This window comes from Malaclemys terrapin, chromosome 8, assembly GCF_027887155.1.
Source record: "Malaclemys terrapin pileata isolate rMalTer1 chromosome 8, rMalTer1.hap1, whole genome shotgun sequence".
NCBI lineage: Eukaryota > Metazoa > Chordata > Testudines > Emydidae > Malaclemys > Malaclemys terrapin.
This window is the reverse complement of record NC_071512.1, coordinates 55,932,809-55,946,228: the sequence shown is the minus strand read 5'-3', so window position 1 is coordinate 55,946,228 and position 13,420 is coordinate 55,932,809. Positions and strand designations below refer to the sequence as shown.

The window sequence follows — 13,420 nt, the reverse complement described above, 5'->3', positions numbered from 1 at the left end:
CTGGGAATTATTTTGGGGGAGTTCTATGGCCTGTGCTATACAATAGGTTTGACTAAATGATCACACTGGTTCTTCTGGCCTTGGAATCTATTAAAGTGTTGTCACAGCCATAGCTTCAAGAATAGAGGACTCTAGATCTTCGATTTACAAATACACTTAGGATTCTTCATAACAGGTCAGCAGCTTGCATGGTGGAAAGAAAATAGTTAATTTGCACTTGTCTTGAATGGGTTAGTTGTGCCTGAAAAGTGGCTCTCTCTTAACCGGACTACCAATGCATTTAATTACTGAGATTGTAGTATCAAATAAACGCTTTTTGAATTTACAAACTAGCCACTGAAAAATAAAAAGATGCTTCATACTGAGGTTTGCATCCCAAAGTGCACTATGTTCCAATGTACAAATGGCTATCATACCTGTTGTCCTCTCCCCTACTGTTTCATTATTAAATGTTCAATAGGCTGCAATGCACTCTGAGGGACATAGCCTCAGAGCATATGAAATCTGAACGGAACATGCAGTCACTCATTCATGCAAAGTGTGCGAAATTCATGCAAGGATGACTGGTGAAGGTACAGAGATGAGTCCAGAGCATTCAAGGCTAAAAACCATCTTACCCAGTTTACACTTTCAGTACGAGCCAGTGAACTGCACTTCTTACAGAAAGTCACTACAAAACAGCATAGCATCACACGTAGTTTGACACTTAGAATTTTGCTATTTCTAAACAAAATTTCTATCACCATGTCAGTACACATGGAAGATTCCATCTACAGCAAGGTTACTATTCTTCAAAATTTCAGAGTATGAAGAAACTGCCTGGGAAAAAAAAAAGAAAACTGGCAAAGCAAAAAAAGCACATTCCAAATAGCTCAAACTCAGCCAAATTATTTGTTAAGTTCAATTCTAACCTAAAAACAAGCAAGAGAGCAAGAGTACTAAAAAAAAAAAAAAACCACAAGAACCTGCAAACAGAAACTTGAAATTAATGTTCCGTCTCAACAATAACTATGCTGCAATACTAATACTACTCCTCTAACTTTTTATAGAGAAAATGCACTTAAAAAAAAAAAGTCTTGGATGTACTGTAGATTCATAGGTTCCAAGGCCAGAACAGACCACTGGGATTATAGCCTGACCTCCTGTGTAACACTGGCCATACAACTCCCCCAAAATAATTCCTTTTGAAATGTACATGTGGGCATATGTAATGTTTTGTATTAGAGCATCTGTATTTAGACATGTCACCTTGAAATATATGTTAACTACTTATGCTAAACAATCTGTTCCACCTTGTATTTAGGGAGACATTCTGAGTATGTTTCCTAGACCTGAAAAATTTATACCATCTGATGAAGAAGAGCTCTGTGTAATCTAAAAATCTTGTCTCTCTCACAAACAGAAGTTGGTCCAATAAAAGATAACACCTCGCCCATCTTGTCTCTAACACAGCTACAATAACACTACAAGCAGCTTATGAATGTAGATATTCACATGACAATGGTAATGAGCAGCATGAAATGCCTATGAAATCCAATTCTGACTTTATATGGGGCTCATTAATAATACATTTGTCCAAAACAGAAAAGTTGAGAAAACAAAGTTATTGTTGTAGGAAGAGGATTTCTTTCTTCCTATAACAAGTGTCCTGAATAAAAACTCTAAACAATGTATAAAAATAAAGATAAAAATGACTACATGAAATCTTAATAACCTCTCAAGATCTTCCTTCTCTTTATTAACTGTACTTGAATTGAGCCATCCTATACAATAAAACCCATTACTAACCACAATACTATGAGATTGCTTTTTCTGGCCTTCGTAGTAGGTGCCTGCACAAAAGTGCAATTCATATAAAGGAACACTTGAAGATACTGACATTTTAGTGGCCACTGCAACAGGTCAATGCTGTTCGCAGGGGACCATTAGTATAGGACACATTATAGTGAACTATAATCTGCATGTCCTTGAATGTATAATGTTTAAAACAAAGTATTTATTAGTTTGGGGACATGAGAATTTTTTAAAAGGTATCTTGGTCCTTCTATTTTGAAATTACACAAAGAATGCTAAAGCATAAAATGACTAACTTATCTGAGAGACGTTCCTAGTTCCACCTAGACATTTACTCTTATTCAGTCCCATATGTTAAATCAGAAGATTTTCAGCTTTCTGCGCTGGGACTACAGCGCTGTGGCGCCAGTGTAGACACCGTGGTCAATTACAGAACTGTGAATGGCCTCTGGGAGGTGTCCCACAACGCCTGTTCTTACCTTGCTGGTCAGCAGTTTGAACTCTACTGCTCTGCCCTCAGGCAACCAACCGTCATCCCCACCTCAAATTCCTTGGGAATTTTGAAAGTCCCCTTCCTGTTTCCTCGGTGATGCATGCAGTGATCTCAGCGCATCTTTCCAGGTGGCCATGAATGCGCCACACACCAGGTGATCCCCTGCTTGGAGCAATGCCAAATTGCTGGACTTCATCAACATTTGGGGAGAGGAGGCTGTCCAGTCCCAGCTGCTCTCCAGTCGTAGGAATTATGATACCTATGGACAGATTTCACAATGCATGACAGAAAGGGGCCATGACCGGGACACACTGCAGTGCAGAGTCAAAGTGAAGGAGCTGCAGAACACCTACCACAAGGCGCGGGAGGCAAACCGCCACTCCGGTGCTACGCCCACAAGCTGCCGGTTCTACGAAGAGCTGGACGCAATACTTGGTGGCGACCCCACCGCCACTGTGAAGCCCACTGTGGATTCTTCGGTGGCTCGCGTGTCAGTCGAGAGTGTACCAAGCCAGGAGGAAGAAATCTTGGACGAGAATGTGGACGGGGACCCAGAAGCAGAGGATGGCTCGGAGGTCAGAGATGCATGCAGCCAGGAGCTCTTTTCTACCCCAGAGGAGGCTAGCCAGCCACAGCAGTCGGATGTTGGCAAAGCGCAAACAGGAGAGGAGGTCCCTGGTAAGTGGATTTGATTTTAGGAATCGCTGAAGTGAATTGTGGGGGGCAGGAAGGTTGCAGAAAGCAGGCTTGTCTCCCACCGCATGCCCAGTCTGAGCAGCGGAACAGGCTGTTGATTGACTCCCTCAGTTTATGGGAATCTCCCTCAGAGATCTCCGGGAAACTCTCATGGAGATAGTGGGCAATCTGCTGCTGCAGGTTCTTCAGCAGAGCTGCTTTGTTTCTTGCCCCATTAACAGTAACTTTCCTGCACCACTGTGCTGTCAAAGGCAGGGGGAGGGGCAGGGGAGAACCATTGCTGCACACAGGCTAGCCGCATAGGGGCCAGGACGGAAGCCGCAGTCTTGGAGGAGACCCTCCCCTGATTCCCTGCTCACCCTCAGCAGCATGATGATCACATCCTGTGGAAAGTGTGGGGACAGGAATGATTATTAGCCTCCTCCCCTTCCCACAGTACTGGCTCTCCCCAAGAGCCACATGCCCAGTGTACAGCAGGGTCCGGGAAGACTGATTTACCCTACCCCTGCGGCTACTCACCATTTAGGGGGTCTTGTGGCTCATGTGTGCTTGCCTGGGGTCAGTCAGTTAGTGACAGGTGTGAGAGTACTGGCTGTGTATTGAATCACTGAACCAGTGTTCTGCGTGTTGCAACCAATACTGCTTCTGTAAAATGCTGTGTTTAAACATCACAGAGATGACCTTGGGAGCCCAGCCTCCCTCTTTGTTATAGGCGGCTGAACAGCTGCACAGAATTAGAAAGCGGCCAAGAAGAACTTGGGGTACGTCTTCACTACCCGCCGGATCAGCAGGTAATAATTGATCTATCAGGGATCGATTTTATCCCCGAACGCACTCCCCGTCAACTCCGGAACTCCACCAGAGCGAGAGGCGGAAGCGGAGTCGACGGGGGAGCTGCGGCCGTCGATCCCATGCCATGAGGACGGGAGGTAAGTCGATCAAAGATACGTCTTAGATCGTGCCCCCACTTCCCCCCAAGTGTAGACCAGCCCTAAGGAGGACTTTCCACGTGACGTTATGATGCACTCCGCCACCAAGAAACAGGAATTGAAGGAGTGGTGGGACAGCAAGAAGAGGGACTGAAAGGAGAACGCGGCACACCAGAATAAAACCACAGAGCGGCTCCTAAATGTTATGAAGTGCCAAGCAGACATGCTCTTCTAGGCAATACTAGCTCTGCAAACCAAGCAGCTCTGCGCCCACCCTCCTATGCGGCCGCTGTCACAAAACTCTTCTTCATGCCCCCCCCACCCCAGACACCATCAACATACTCTTATCAACCTCTTGTCTCCAGTCTATACCTGCGACATTCCACTCCTCCCCTATCACAGTCCAGCACTGTGGACCCGCACTATCCACTGCACTCAACACCTATCCCTCTGCAGTTTGGCCCTGCTGAAATACAGTACCTGCTGCATTGTACTCCAAAGGAGAAGATTGGATATGATCCCTGGACATACACACATTTTTTTTTGCCACCCCAGGACCCCACCTCCTGGGACCTTCCCTTCCCCCATACCCCAGAGTTTTTTTGTTTGACTCTCTCCTCCGGTTGTTTTAATAAAAGAATTATGTTGGTTTGAAAGCAATCTTTATTCTATTAATTGAAAGCAAAACAAGCCCTGCAAAGTAACGTACAATGATGTTAAACCCTCATATTGCATCATCTGCACCAATCACCTCCTAGCATTACAGGCACTGCACTCCTGAGCATACCAACAAATATTAGTGGCTTTCAGCTTCAAATTGCTGCCTCAAGGCATCCCTGATCCTTATGGCCCCAGGCTGTGCCCCTCTAATAGCTCTGGTCTCTGGCTGTTCAAACTCAGCCTCCAGGCACTGAGCCTCTGCAGTCCAGCCCTGAGTGAAGCTTTCACCCTTCCCACCACAAATATTATGGAGCATACAGCTATAAGCGTAGGAATACCGTCATCGGCCAGGTCCAGCTTCCCATAGAGGCAGCTCCAGCGGGACTTTAAACGGCCAAAAGCACACTCAACAGTCATTCTGCACTTGCTCAGCCTGTTGTTGAACTACTCCTTGCTGCTGTCAAGTTGCCCCGTGTATGGCTTCATAAGCCACAGCTTTAAGGGGTAGGTGGGGTCACAATGGGCATTTCAACTTCCCTGACGGTGATCTTCCGGTCTGGGAAGAAAGTCCCCGCTTGCAGCTTCCTGAACAGGCCAGTGTTCCGAAAGACGTGTGCATCATGCACCTTTCCGGACCAGCCTGCGTTTATATCTGTGAAACACCCACGGTGATCCACAAGCGCCTGGAGAACCATTGAGAAATACCCCTGGCGATTAATGTACTCAGTGGCTAGGTGGTCTGGTGCCAGAATTGAAATATGCGTGCCAGCTATCGCCCCTCCGCAGTTAGGGAAGCCCATTTGTTCAAAGGCATCCACAATGTCACGCATGTTGCCCAGAGTCACAGTCTTTCGGAGCAGGATGCAATTAATGGCCCTGCACGCTACCGTCAACTTAAGTCCAAGGGTTGACTTTCCCACTCTAAACTGGTTAGCGACCGATCGGTAGCAGTCTGGAGTAGCCAGCTACCACAGTGCAATTGCCACGTGTTCTCCAACGGCAGGGCAGCTCTGATTCTCATGTCCTTGCCAATGCAGGGCTCAGGCGAGCTCATCACACAGTCCCATAAAAGTGGCTTTCCTCATCTGAAAATTCTGCAGCCACTGCTCATCATCCCAGACGTGCATCACAATGTGATCCCACCATTCAGTGATTGTTTCCTGAGCCCAAAAAGCAACATTCCACTATGCCACAAGCAATCTCGTGTCATAGCTAGTACACGTGGCGAGATCAACGTCACACTCCTCTTGCCTTTGTAGTTTAAGGATAACTCCACTGCCACTTGTGACGTGTTGGTCAGAGCAAGCAGCATATTGGTTAACAGTCTGGGATCCATTCCTGCAGCCAGAAGAAACAGGGCGTGCAGTACACAAACCACTGAAAGATGGCGCCAAATGCAGACAGAAGCACAGGGATTGCTGGGATGTGAAGCAGCGCATCACAGGGCACTGGAACAGGACCCAGGATGCCCCGCGACCCACTCTGCCTTCCCACAACACTTAGCTGCAGAAGAGGAAGAGGTGCTCTGTGAGATAGCTGCCCAGAGCGCACCGCTCTGAATACCACTGCAAGTACCAGAAAAATGTGCACACACTACTGCGCAGGCAGCTGAACATTGAAGGGAAACCACTGCTGTGTGTTCACACTCTCTCTGAGCAGCACTTTAACTCCCAGCGCTGTAACTCTGCCAGTGTAGACATGCCTTAAGTCTGCCTTTTAGTTACTCAAGCACCAAACAGCATCTGAACCATTTAATACTTAAAAAAAAAAAAAACCACTTCCCTTTCCTCCACACTGAGACAGCTTAAACAGCTGAATCAATTTTGGTGAAATTTCAACAGGATCAAAAGTTTGCTTCTAAGTTGAAACCAAGCTTACGAAGTTTTATTCCAAAGCTAATTTTTTTGAGAATACTCAAGCGACCATGATATCCTGTTGCTGAACGCTTAAATTTCCAATCTCCTCTTTTAATTGACAAGAAACATTGCCACTGTAAAATATTTATATATCATCCTCAGTACCCTTGGTGTAATATAGTACCTTAGCTGCCAAAGAGCTTTTCAGATCACATGTACTTCAGCCACTACTGAAGCACAAGTCACCTCATGTTGGTGAATCTCACTCTTTTAAAATGAACTTTACTACACATCCTGTTACTTTTTCACATGCCAGAGTAGTTTTTTGAATTTTATGGTGCTATATCTGCCAGAGTAACAGACAGCACTGTTCCCGTATAGAAGTTCGTTCAACATGACCAAAAAGTGGAATTGTTTAATTTAGCCCAGAACCCTTAGCAGCAACTCATCCACTTTAGAGTAACAGAATAGTGAGCACATGAGCAGAGAAATCTAACACATTTACTGCAGGAAGTATTTATTCCATTTCCTTTGTTTTTCTTGTCAACCGTTCCCTTTCAGAATTCCAAGTCTGATGTCTACAAGCTTATCCTGCTTTGTGCATTAAGAATGAGACAGTTATTGCTCTGCAGATAACAGAAGCTGAGTTTTATTGCAAAACCCTATGTTTAAGTGTTTGTTTCAAGCACAATGAGATCTGAATCTACAGCCTAACCGGCAAGCCTTTAACTTTGTAGATCTTTAAGCACTTCCCTGCAGTTTTCATTTATGATTTGTTTATATACCTAACTTAATTTTGAATGTATACATTGCCAAACTTCATAAATATATTACATTTTAAAAAATGCAATCTAGAAGCGTGAAAAGTATTTCTAGCACTGAATCAAAACCTTTGCTAAGACCCCATTCAATTAAAAAAAAACAAACAAAAAAACAGTAAACACACAAATCAAAGAAAGGGAGAATCCACAGAGGATAGCCTGCTTGTATACAGCAGAAGTCACTTTCAGTAATTTATTACCAGCTGAGGCAGACACATGTACCTTTGTTCTCTGTATGATAGGATTAAGCTTTGTGGCCTTTAATTAAATTTGAATACCACAAAGCAACAAGTTAACTCTGATAAAAAAAATCTTTAAAGTGCCAGACACACACACACACACACACAGAGCAACATTATGCATGGTCCGATCCATCCCTCTCCTCCTTTCTCACTCCCTCCCTCCCCCCCCCCCCCCGCCCAAAAAGTGTATTGTGCAGTTTTCATCAGGTTTACATTTTTTTCTTTCTTTACTATACTATGACTAATCTGTTCAGTGGATGGGAATGGGCATAAGTTGCCATGGAGATCTCCAAGTTTCAACACAAAAGTTAAGGGGCAACTGGCCCTCATTACCTTATCTCAAGGAAAATTCAGATAGGGTCATTATTAGAAGGCAAAAAGGAAAGGATGAGGAGCATGGGAGTGGGACAAAATTTCTGACAGGCTGCGGCGGTTCTATTAGTTTAAAGGGAGTGGTTGTGAAGAGAGGAAGAAGTAGAGTCCTTGTTTGGGAAAAGGAGAAATCATGCAACTCTAGTACAAGAAGCAGGGAGGGGACGGGGAGAGCTCCTGTTCGTTTAGGACAGGCAGACAGAAGGGAAGAACTAGATTTCTTATTTTAGGAATTAAGTGTAGAGATGGGCCATGTATGCAGGAGAGACTGTACTAGTGGAGGATATTTTGGGGAAAGGGAGGAGGAATAGTGAAGCCTCTGGTCATGCAGGAACAAGAAAGGAAAAGAAGGTTTCTCCGTTGATTTAAGCACTAGGTATTAAGCACTAGGTACAGGACGGTTGTGCATGAGATGGCAAAACCAGCAGTGCATACAGATGGGTCTTTGCTAGTGCAGGTTGCAAAGGGAGAGGTAGTGCTCATCCGGCACAGGGACCCAAATACAATGAAGACAGAAGGGAATGATTGAGGAGTGCATACATATAGTTACGAAACTTTTATGTTTTTACAGTGCGGGTCACTGAAATTTTAGAAGCCACACAAACTATTAAAAGGGGTTAACAAGCTTGCTCTGAAATTAGCCCTGTTCTTTTCATCCTTGAATTCCAAGCACTCACACCTCCCTTCCCTCTTCCTCTCCCAAACCCATCTTTGCTCTTCAGTTTGCTATTGCGGGAAGCCTTACGTGGAAAGCTGGTTTTTTTCCCACCCGGGTTTGGAAATGCATACATGTAGCCGTGCCCCTAGTGGTGCAGATGGCATGGAGGAAAGGGGAGTACGCGAGACCGTGCTCCTGTAGGACGGGGGCACCGCACTGCAATGCAGAGAAGTGAAGTGTGTGGAGGGGGAAGGCATGTACGTGTACCCACTGTTCCTGAGTCGGAGAAGTGGAGGGGGAGACGGGTACCGGTCCCTCCCGGGCAGTCCTTCCGGGCCTCTGCGGGAGGGGGAATGGCCTAGGGCGGGGACAGGCGGAGCAAAGCGCAGTCCCCCGCGGGGGAGGGTCCCGGTGACTTACCCAGGTGCAGGGTGAGGTTGATGGCGCTGGGGTACTGCACCCCAGCCAGCATGGTCTGGCTCTGCCACCAGGTGGTGTCGGCCTGGTTGTAGTCGGTGAGGAAGGCGGCGCCGTGCTGCAGGTGGGGCTGGGCGGCATCGCACAGGTGGCAGGACTTGGTGACCCCGGTCACGCCGGTCTGCACGCAGTACTCCTCGGCCGGCGAGCCGCACGTGTTGGTGGCCACCACGGTCACGTTGAAGGCGGCGTTCACGAATTCGGGCATGCAGCGCTGCGGCCGCCCGCTCGCCTCGTCCACGCATTCGTCCATGGCGGCGGCGCAGCGCCCGGCCAGCTCCAACAGCAACAGCAAAGGCAGCACCCCGCGACCCATCCTCGGCAGACACCAGCGACGCCTCGCGCGGCGCGAGATGGAGCAGCAGCCGCCTCCCAAGCGGCTCGCGCCGTGAGCCGACGGGGGCGCGAGACGCGGCGGCGGTTGAGCTGGTGGGCGCGCGCTGGCTGCGGGCGCAGAGGCAGCCTAGGAGCAGCGAACGCTCGGGCGGCTCCCGCTGCTCTGCGGCTGATCAGGCAGAGGGGAAGCGGGCCCGGCCGGAGGAGGAGCAGGAGCCACAAAGGGGTGGGGGCTGCGCGCGCGGTGCACGCTGGGAGACATCCCTCCCCCTTCCCGGCCGGGGCAAGGGGACTTGGGTTTCAGGAGCGCTCGGTTGTTTCCGTGGTGACCCCCCTCCCCGGAATGCTTTGGAGGGCGGACGAGCGCATGGGGACTTAAAGGAGCCGTGCTGGGGAGCGGTGCACCCCTAGGGGTGCGTCTCTGGGGGGGACAGGGAGCTGCAGCTTATGGATCCCCGCACGACAGAGCTTTGCGGGGCGGGGGCTGCACTCCCCACTCGGGACCCAGCTGCAGACGCGCGCCTCCAGCCCGTAGCATGCAGCCCACGGAAATCAAGTAACATTCAAACTCTCCAGCTGGGTGAGAATTCCCCTCTCTGTATCAAACCCGGCGTCTGAGCTGGGGGCGGGGGGGTTCTCACTCTGCGCACCTCTCTCCCCCGAGCTAGCGGCAGCTCCATGGGGGACTCCATGCTGCTGAAGAGCCTCCAGTCCAGGGCTCTACAACTAACAGTCCGTCCTCTGCTCCTGCTTAGCACGGCACTCTCTGGTCTCAGGGTCCCCACCTCTCCCTCGGGCACTGGAACAGGCTGGCAGATCACACAAAATGCAAGACAATACTAGGAATTAAGGATCATACTTAGAATAACTAGGGCAAAAATTCTATGCCGTGTTGTTTGTTATAGCTGTGTCTGTCCCGGGATAGTGTGTGTGGGGGGGGTGAGGTTAAACCTTTTATTGGACCAACTTCTGTTGGTGAGAGACATAGAATCACAGAACTGGAAGGGACCTCAAGAGGTCATCTAGTCCTGTCTCCTGCACTCCTGGTAGGACTAAGTATTATCTAGACCATCCCTGACAGGTGTTTGTCTGACCTGCTCTTAAAAATCTCCAATGATGGAGTTTCCACAACCTCCATAGGCAATTTATTCCAGTGCTTAACCACTCTGACAGTTAGGAAGTTTTTCCTAATGTCCAACCTAAACTGCCCTTGCTGCAATTTAAGAACATTGCTTCTTGTCCTAGCCTCAAAGGTTAAGAAGAACAATTTTTCTCCCACCTCCTTGTAACAACCTTTTATGTACTTGAAAACTGTTATGTCCCCTCTCAGTCTTCTCTTCTCCAGACTAAACAAACCCAATTTTTTCAATCTTCCCTCATAGGTCATGTTTTCTAGCCCTTTAATCTTTTTTTTTTTGCTCATCTCTGGACTTTCTCAAATTTGTCCACATCTTTCCTGAAATGTGGTACCCAGAACTAGACAATACTCCAGTTGAGGCCTAATCAGCGTGGAGTAGAGTGGAAGAATTACTTTTTGTGTCTTGCTTACAATACTCCTACTAATAAACATCATTCTGGGGTGTGCTTTTTTTGCAACAGCGTTACACTGTTCACTCATATTTAGGTTGTGATCCACTAAGACTGCCAGATCCCTTTCCACAGTACTCCTTCCTAGGCAGTCATTTCCCATTTTGTATGTGTGCAACTGATTGTTCCTTCCTAAGTGGAGTACTTTGCATTTGTCCTTATTAAATTTCATCCTGTTTACTTCAGATAATTTTGAATTTTAATCCTATCCTCCAAAGGACTTGCAACCCCTCCCAGTTTGGTATCATCCGCAAACTTTATAAGTGTACTCTCTATGCCATATCTAAATCATTGATGAAGATATTGAAGAGAACCGGACCCAAAACCGATCCCTGCAGGACCCCATTCGTTATGCCCTTCCAGCATAACTGTGAACCACTGATAACTACTCTCTGGGAATGATTTTCCAACCACTTATGCACCCACCTTATAGTAGCTCCATGTAGGTTGTTTTTCCCTAGTTTGTTTTTGAGAAGGTCACGCGAGACAGTATCAAAACCCTTATACTAAAGTCAAGATATACCATATCTACCACTTCCCCCCAGCTACAAGGCGGGAAGCACCTTGTAGATAAGGGGGAAGGGGGATTGCTTTTGAGCCATACGAAGCTCTTCCTCATGTCTGGGAAACGTACTCAGCGTGTCACAGCTAAATACACAATGAAGTTTAACAAAGACAATGCAAAGTGCTCCACTTAGGAAGGAAAAATCAGTTTCACACATACAGAATGGGAAGAGACTGTCTAGGAAGGAGTACGGCAGAAAGGGATCTAGGGGTTATAGTGAACCACAAGCTAAATATGAGTCAACAGTGTGATGCTGTTGCAAAAAAAGCAAACATGATTCTGGAATGCATTAACAGCTGTGTTGTGAGCAAGACACGAAAAGTCATTCTTCCGCTCTACTCTGCTCTGGTTAGGCCTCAACTGGAGTACTGTGTCCAGTTCTGGGCACCGCATTTCAAGAAAGATGTGGAGAAATTGGAGAGGGTCCAGAGAAGAGCAACAAGAATGATTAAAGGTCTCGAGAACAGGACCTATGAAGGAAGGCTGAAAGAATTGGGTTTGTTTAGTTTGGAAAAGAGAAGACTGAGAGGGGACATGATAGCAGTTTTCAGGTATCTAAAAGGGTGTCACAAGGAGGAGGGAGAAAACTTGTTCACCTTAGCCTCTAAGGATAGAACAAGAAGCAATGGGCTTAAACTGCAGCAAGGGAGGTTTAGGTTGGACATTAGGAAAAAGTTCCTAACTGTCAGGGTGGTTAAACACTGGAATAAATTGTCTAGGGAGGTTGTGGAATCTCCATCTCTGGAGATATTTAAGAGTAGGTTAGATAAATGTCTATCAGGGATGGTCTAGACAGTATTTGGTCCTGCCATGAGGGCGGGGGACTGGACTCTATGACCTCTCGAGGTCCCTTCCAGTCCTAGAATCTATGAATTAAGATGAATCAAAAATGAGAATTCTACCAAGTCACGTAGCTATCTAGAGGAGGTAGTGAGTTACTAAAAAAGGAGTCAAAAAGTAAATCGGACACTGAGTACAAGTTGCAAGTAGGTATTAGTACCTAATTAAAATATCAAAGAAGCTGGTCTCTCCAAAGGAAAGTCTCAAATGCTAAAGTCATATGTAAAAGAATGAATTTCAAAGGGCAGTCAGCAAGACACATAATGGAGTCACATAGGAAAAACTCAGATGACCAAAGCTGCACAACATACCACCTTCAGACAGTTTCTTCCTTGGTTCTAAATATTCAACAATTTTCTAGCCCCAAGAAAATTTTTTCTATATATTTTTCTATGGTTTGCACTATAATTTGTTAAATATATTACAGTATTTCCCTTGCCTCATTCTGCAGCCTCAAGAATTTTGTGGGAACATAGGGCCAAAATCAAACCTCATGGAAATTAGTGCAATTCCATTGACTTTGGGGCAGTTGCACCTGCTTACATTAGGTCTGAATTTGGCTCTGAGTAGTATTTGTTGGACAAGATTAGAGCACTGTTTCTTAGCCTGGCTCCCCCATCTAACCTCTGCTCTCCTCACAAATAAAATTTTGGTTGTCCAATACCCTGGTACCATTCAGTAAAATACAGCCACTCCTGCAGGGAGAAATCCTCTCACTAAGTGAGGTGCAAGTAGAGTTTCAAGCAACATGTAAGGAGGGAATTTAATACAACTTTAATAAGTCATACAAGTCAGGGTGAGTTCAGGCCCCCAGAAGCTAGAAGGCTTTAGCTGCTTTAAAATGCATTTGAGGTATTTCCTGTCATTAAGATTCTTTGCACTTTAGTCTTTTTGGGGGGGCTGGGGGGGGAGGAAATAAGGGAGGAAGTGGAGATGCTGGGAATGGAATACATTTTTCCCTTGGGTACATAAAACTAACTGTAAAATTTAGCCAAATTGACTGTTTACTTTAAGTTCTCTGTAGCGTCCCTTTAAAATTCTCTCATTATCTACATTCCAACATCCTGCTGAATCATAGATTATTAGTGTCCCTA

At 46.5% G+C, this 13,420-nt stretch overlaps 1 protein-coding gene across 1 annotated transcript in view; it reads right to left on the bottom strand.

The window, feature by feature from the left end:
- LAMC1 (laminin subunit gamma 1) overlaps nucleotides 1-9,541 on the bottom strand; it is a 128,423-nt gene extending 118,882 nt beyond the window's left edge. The window contains exon 1 of the mRNA XM_054037613.1: nucleotides 8,942-9,541. Within this exon, the coding sequence (XP_053893588.1) occupies nucleotides 8,942-9,314 (373 nt within the window). The 5' untranslated portion in view covers nucleotides 9,315-9,541. The remainder of the gene's footprint in view (nucleotides 1-8,941) is intronic.
- Between the last annotated feature and the right edge of the window lie 3,879 nt (nucleotides 9,542-13,420).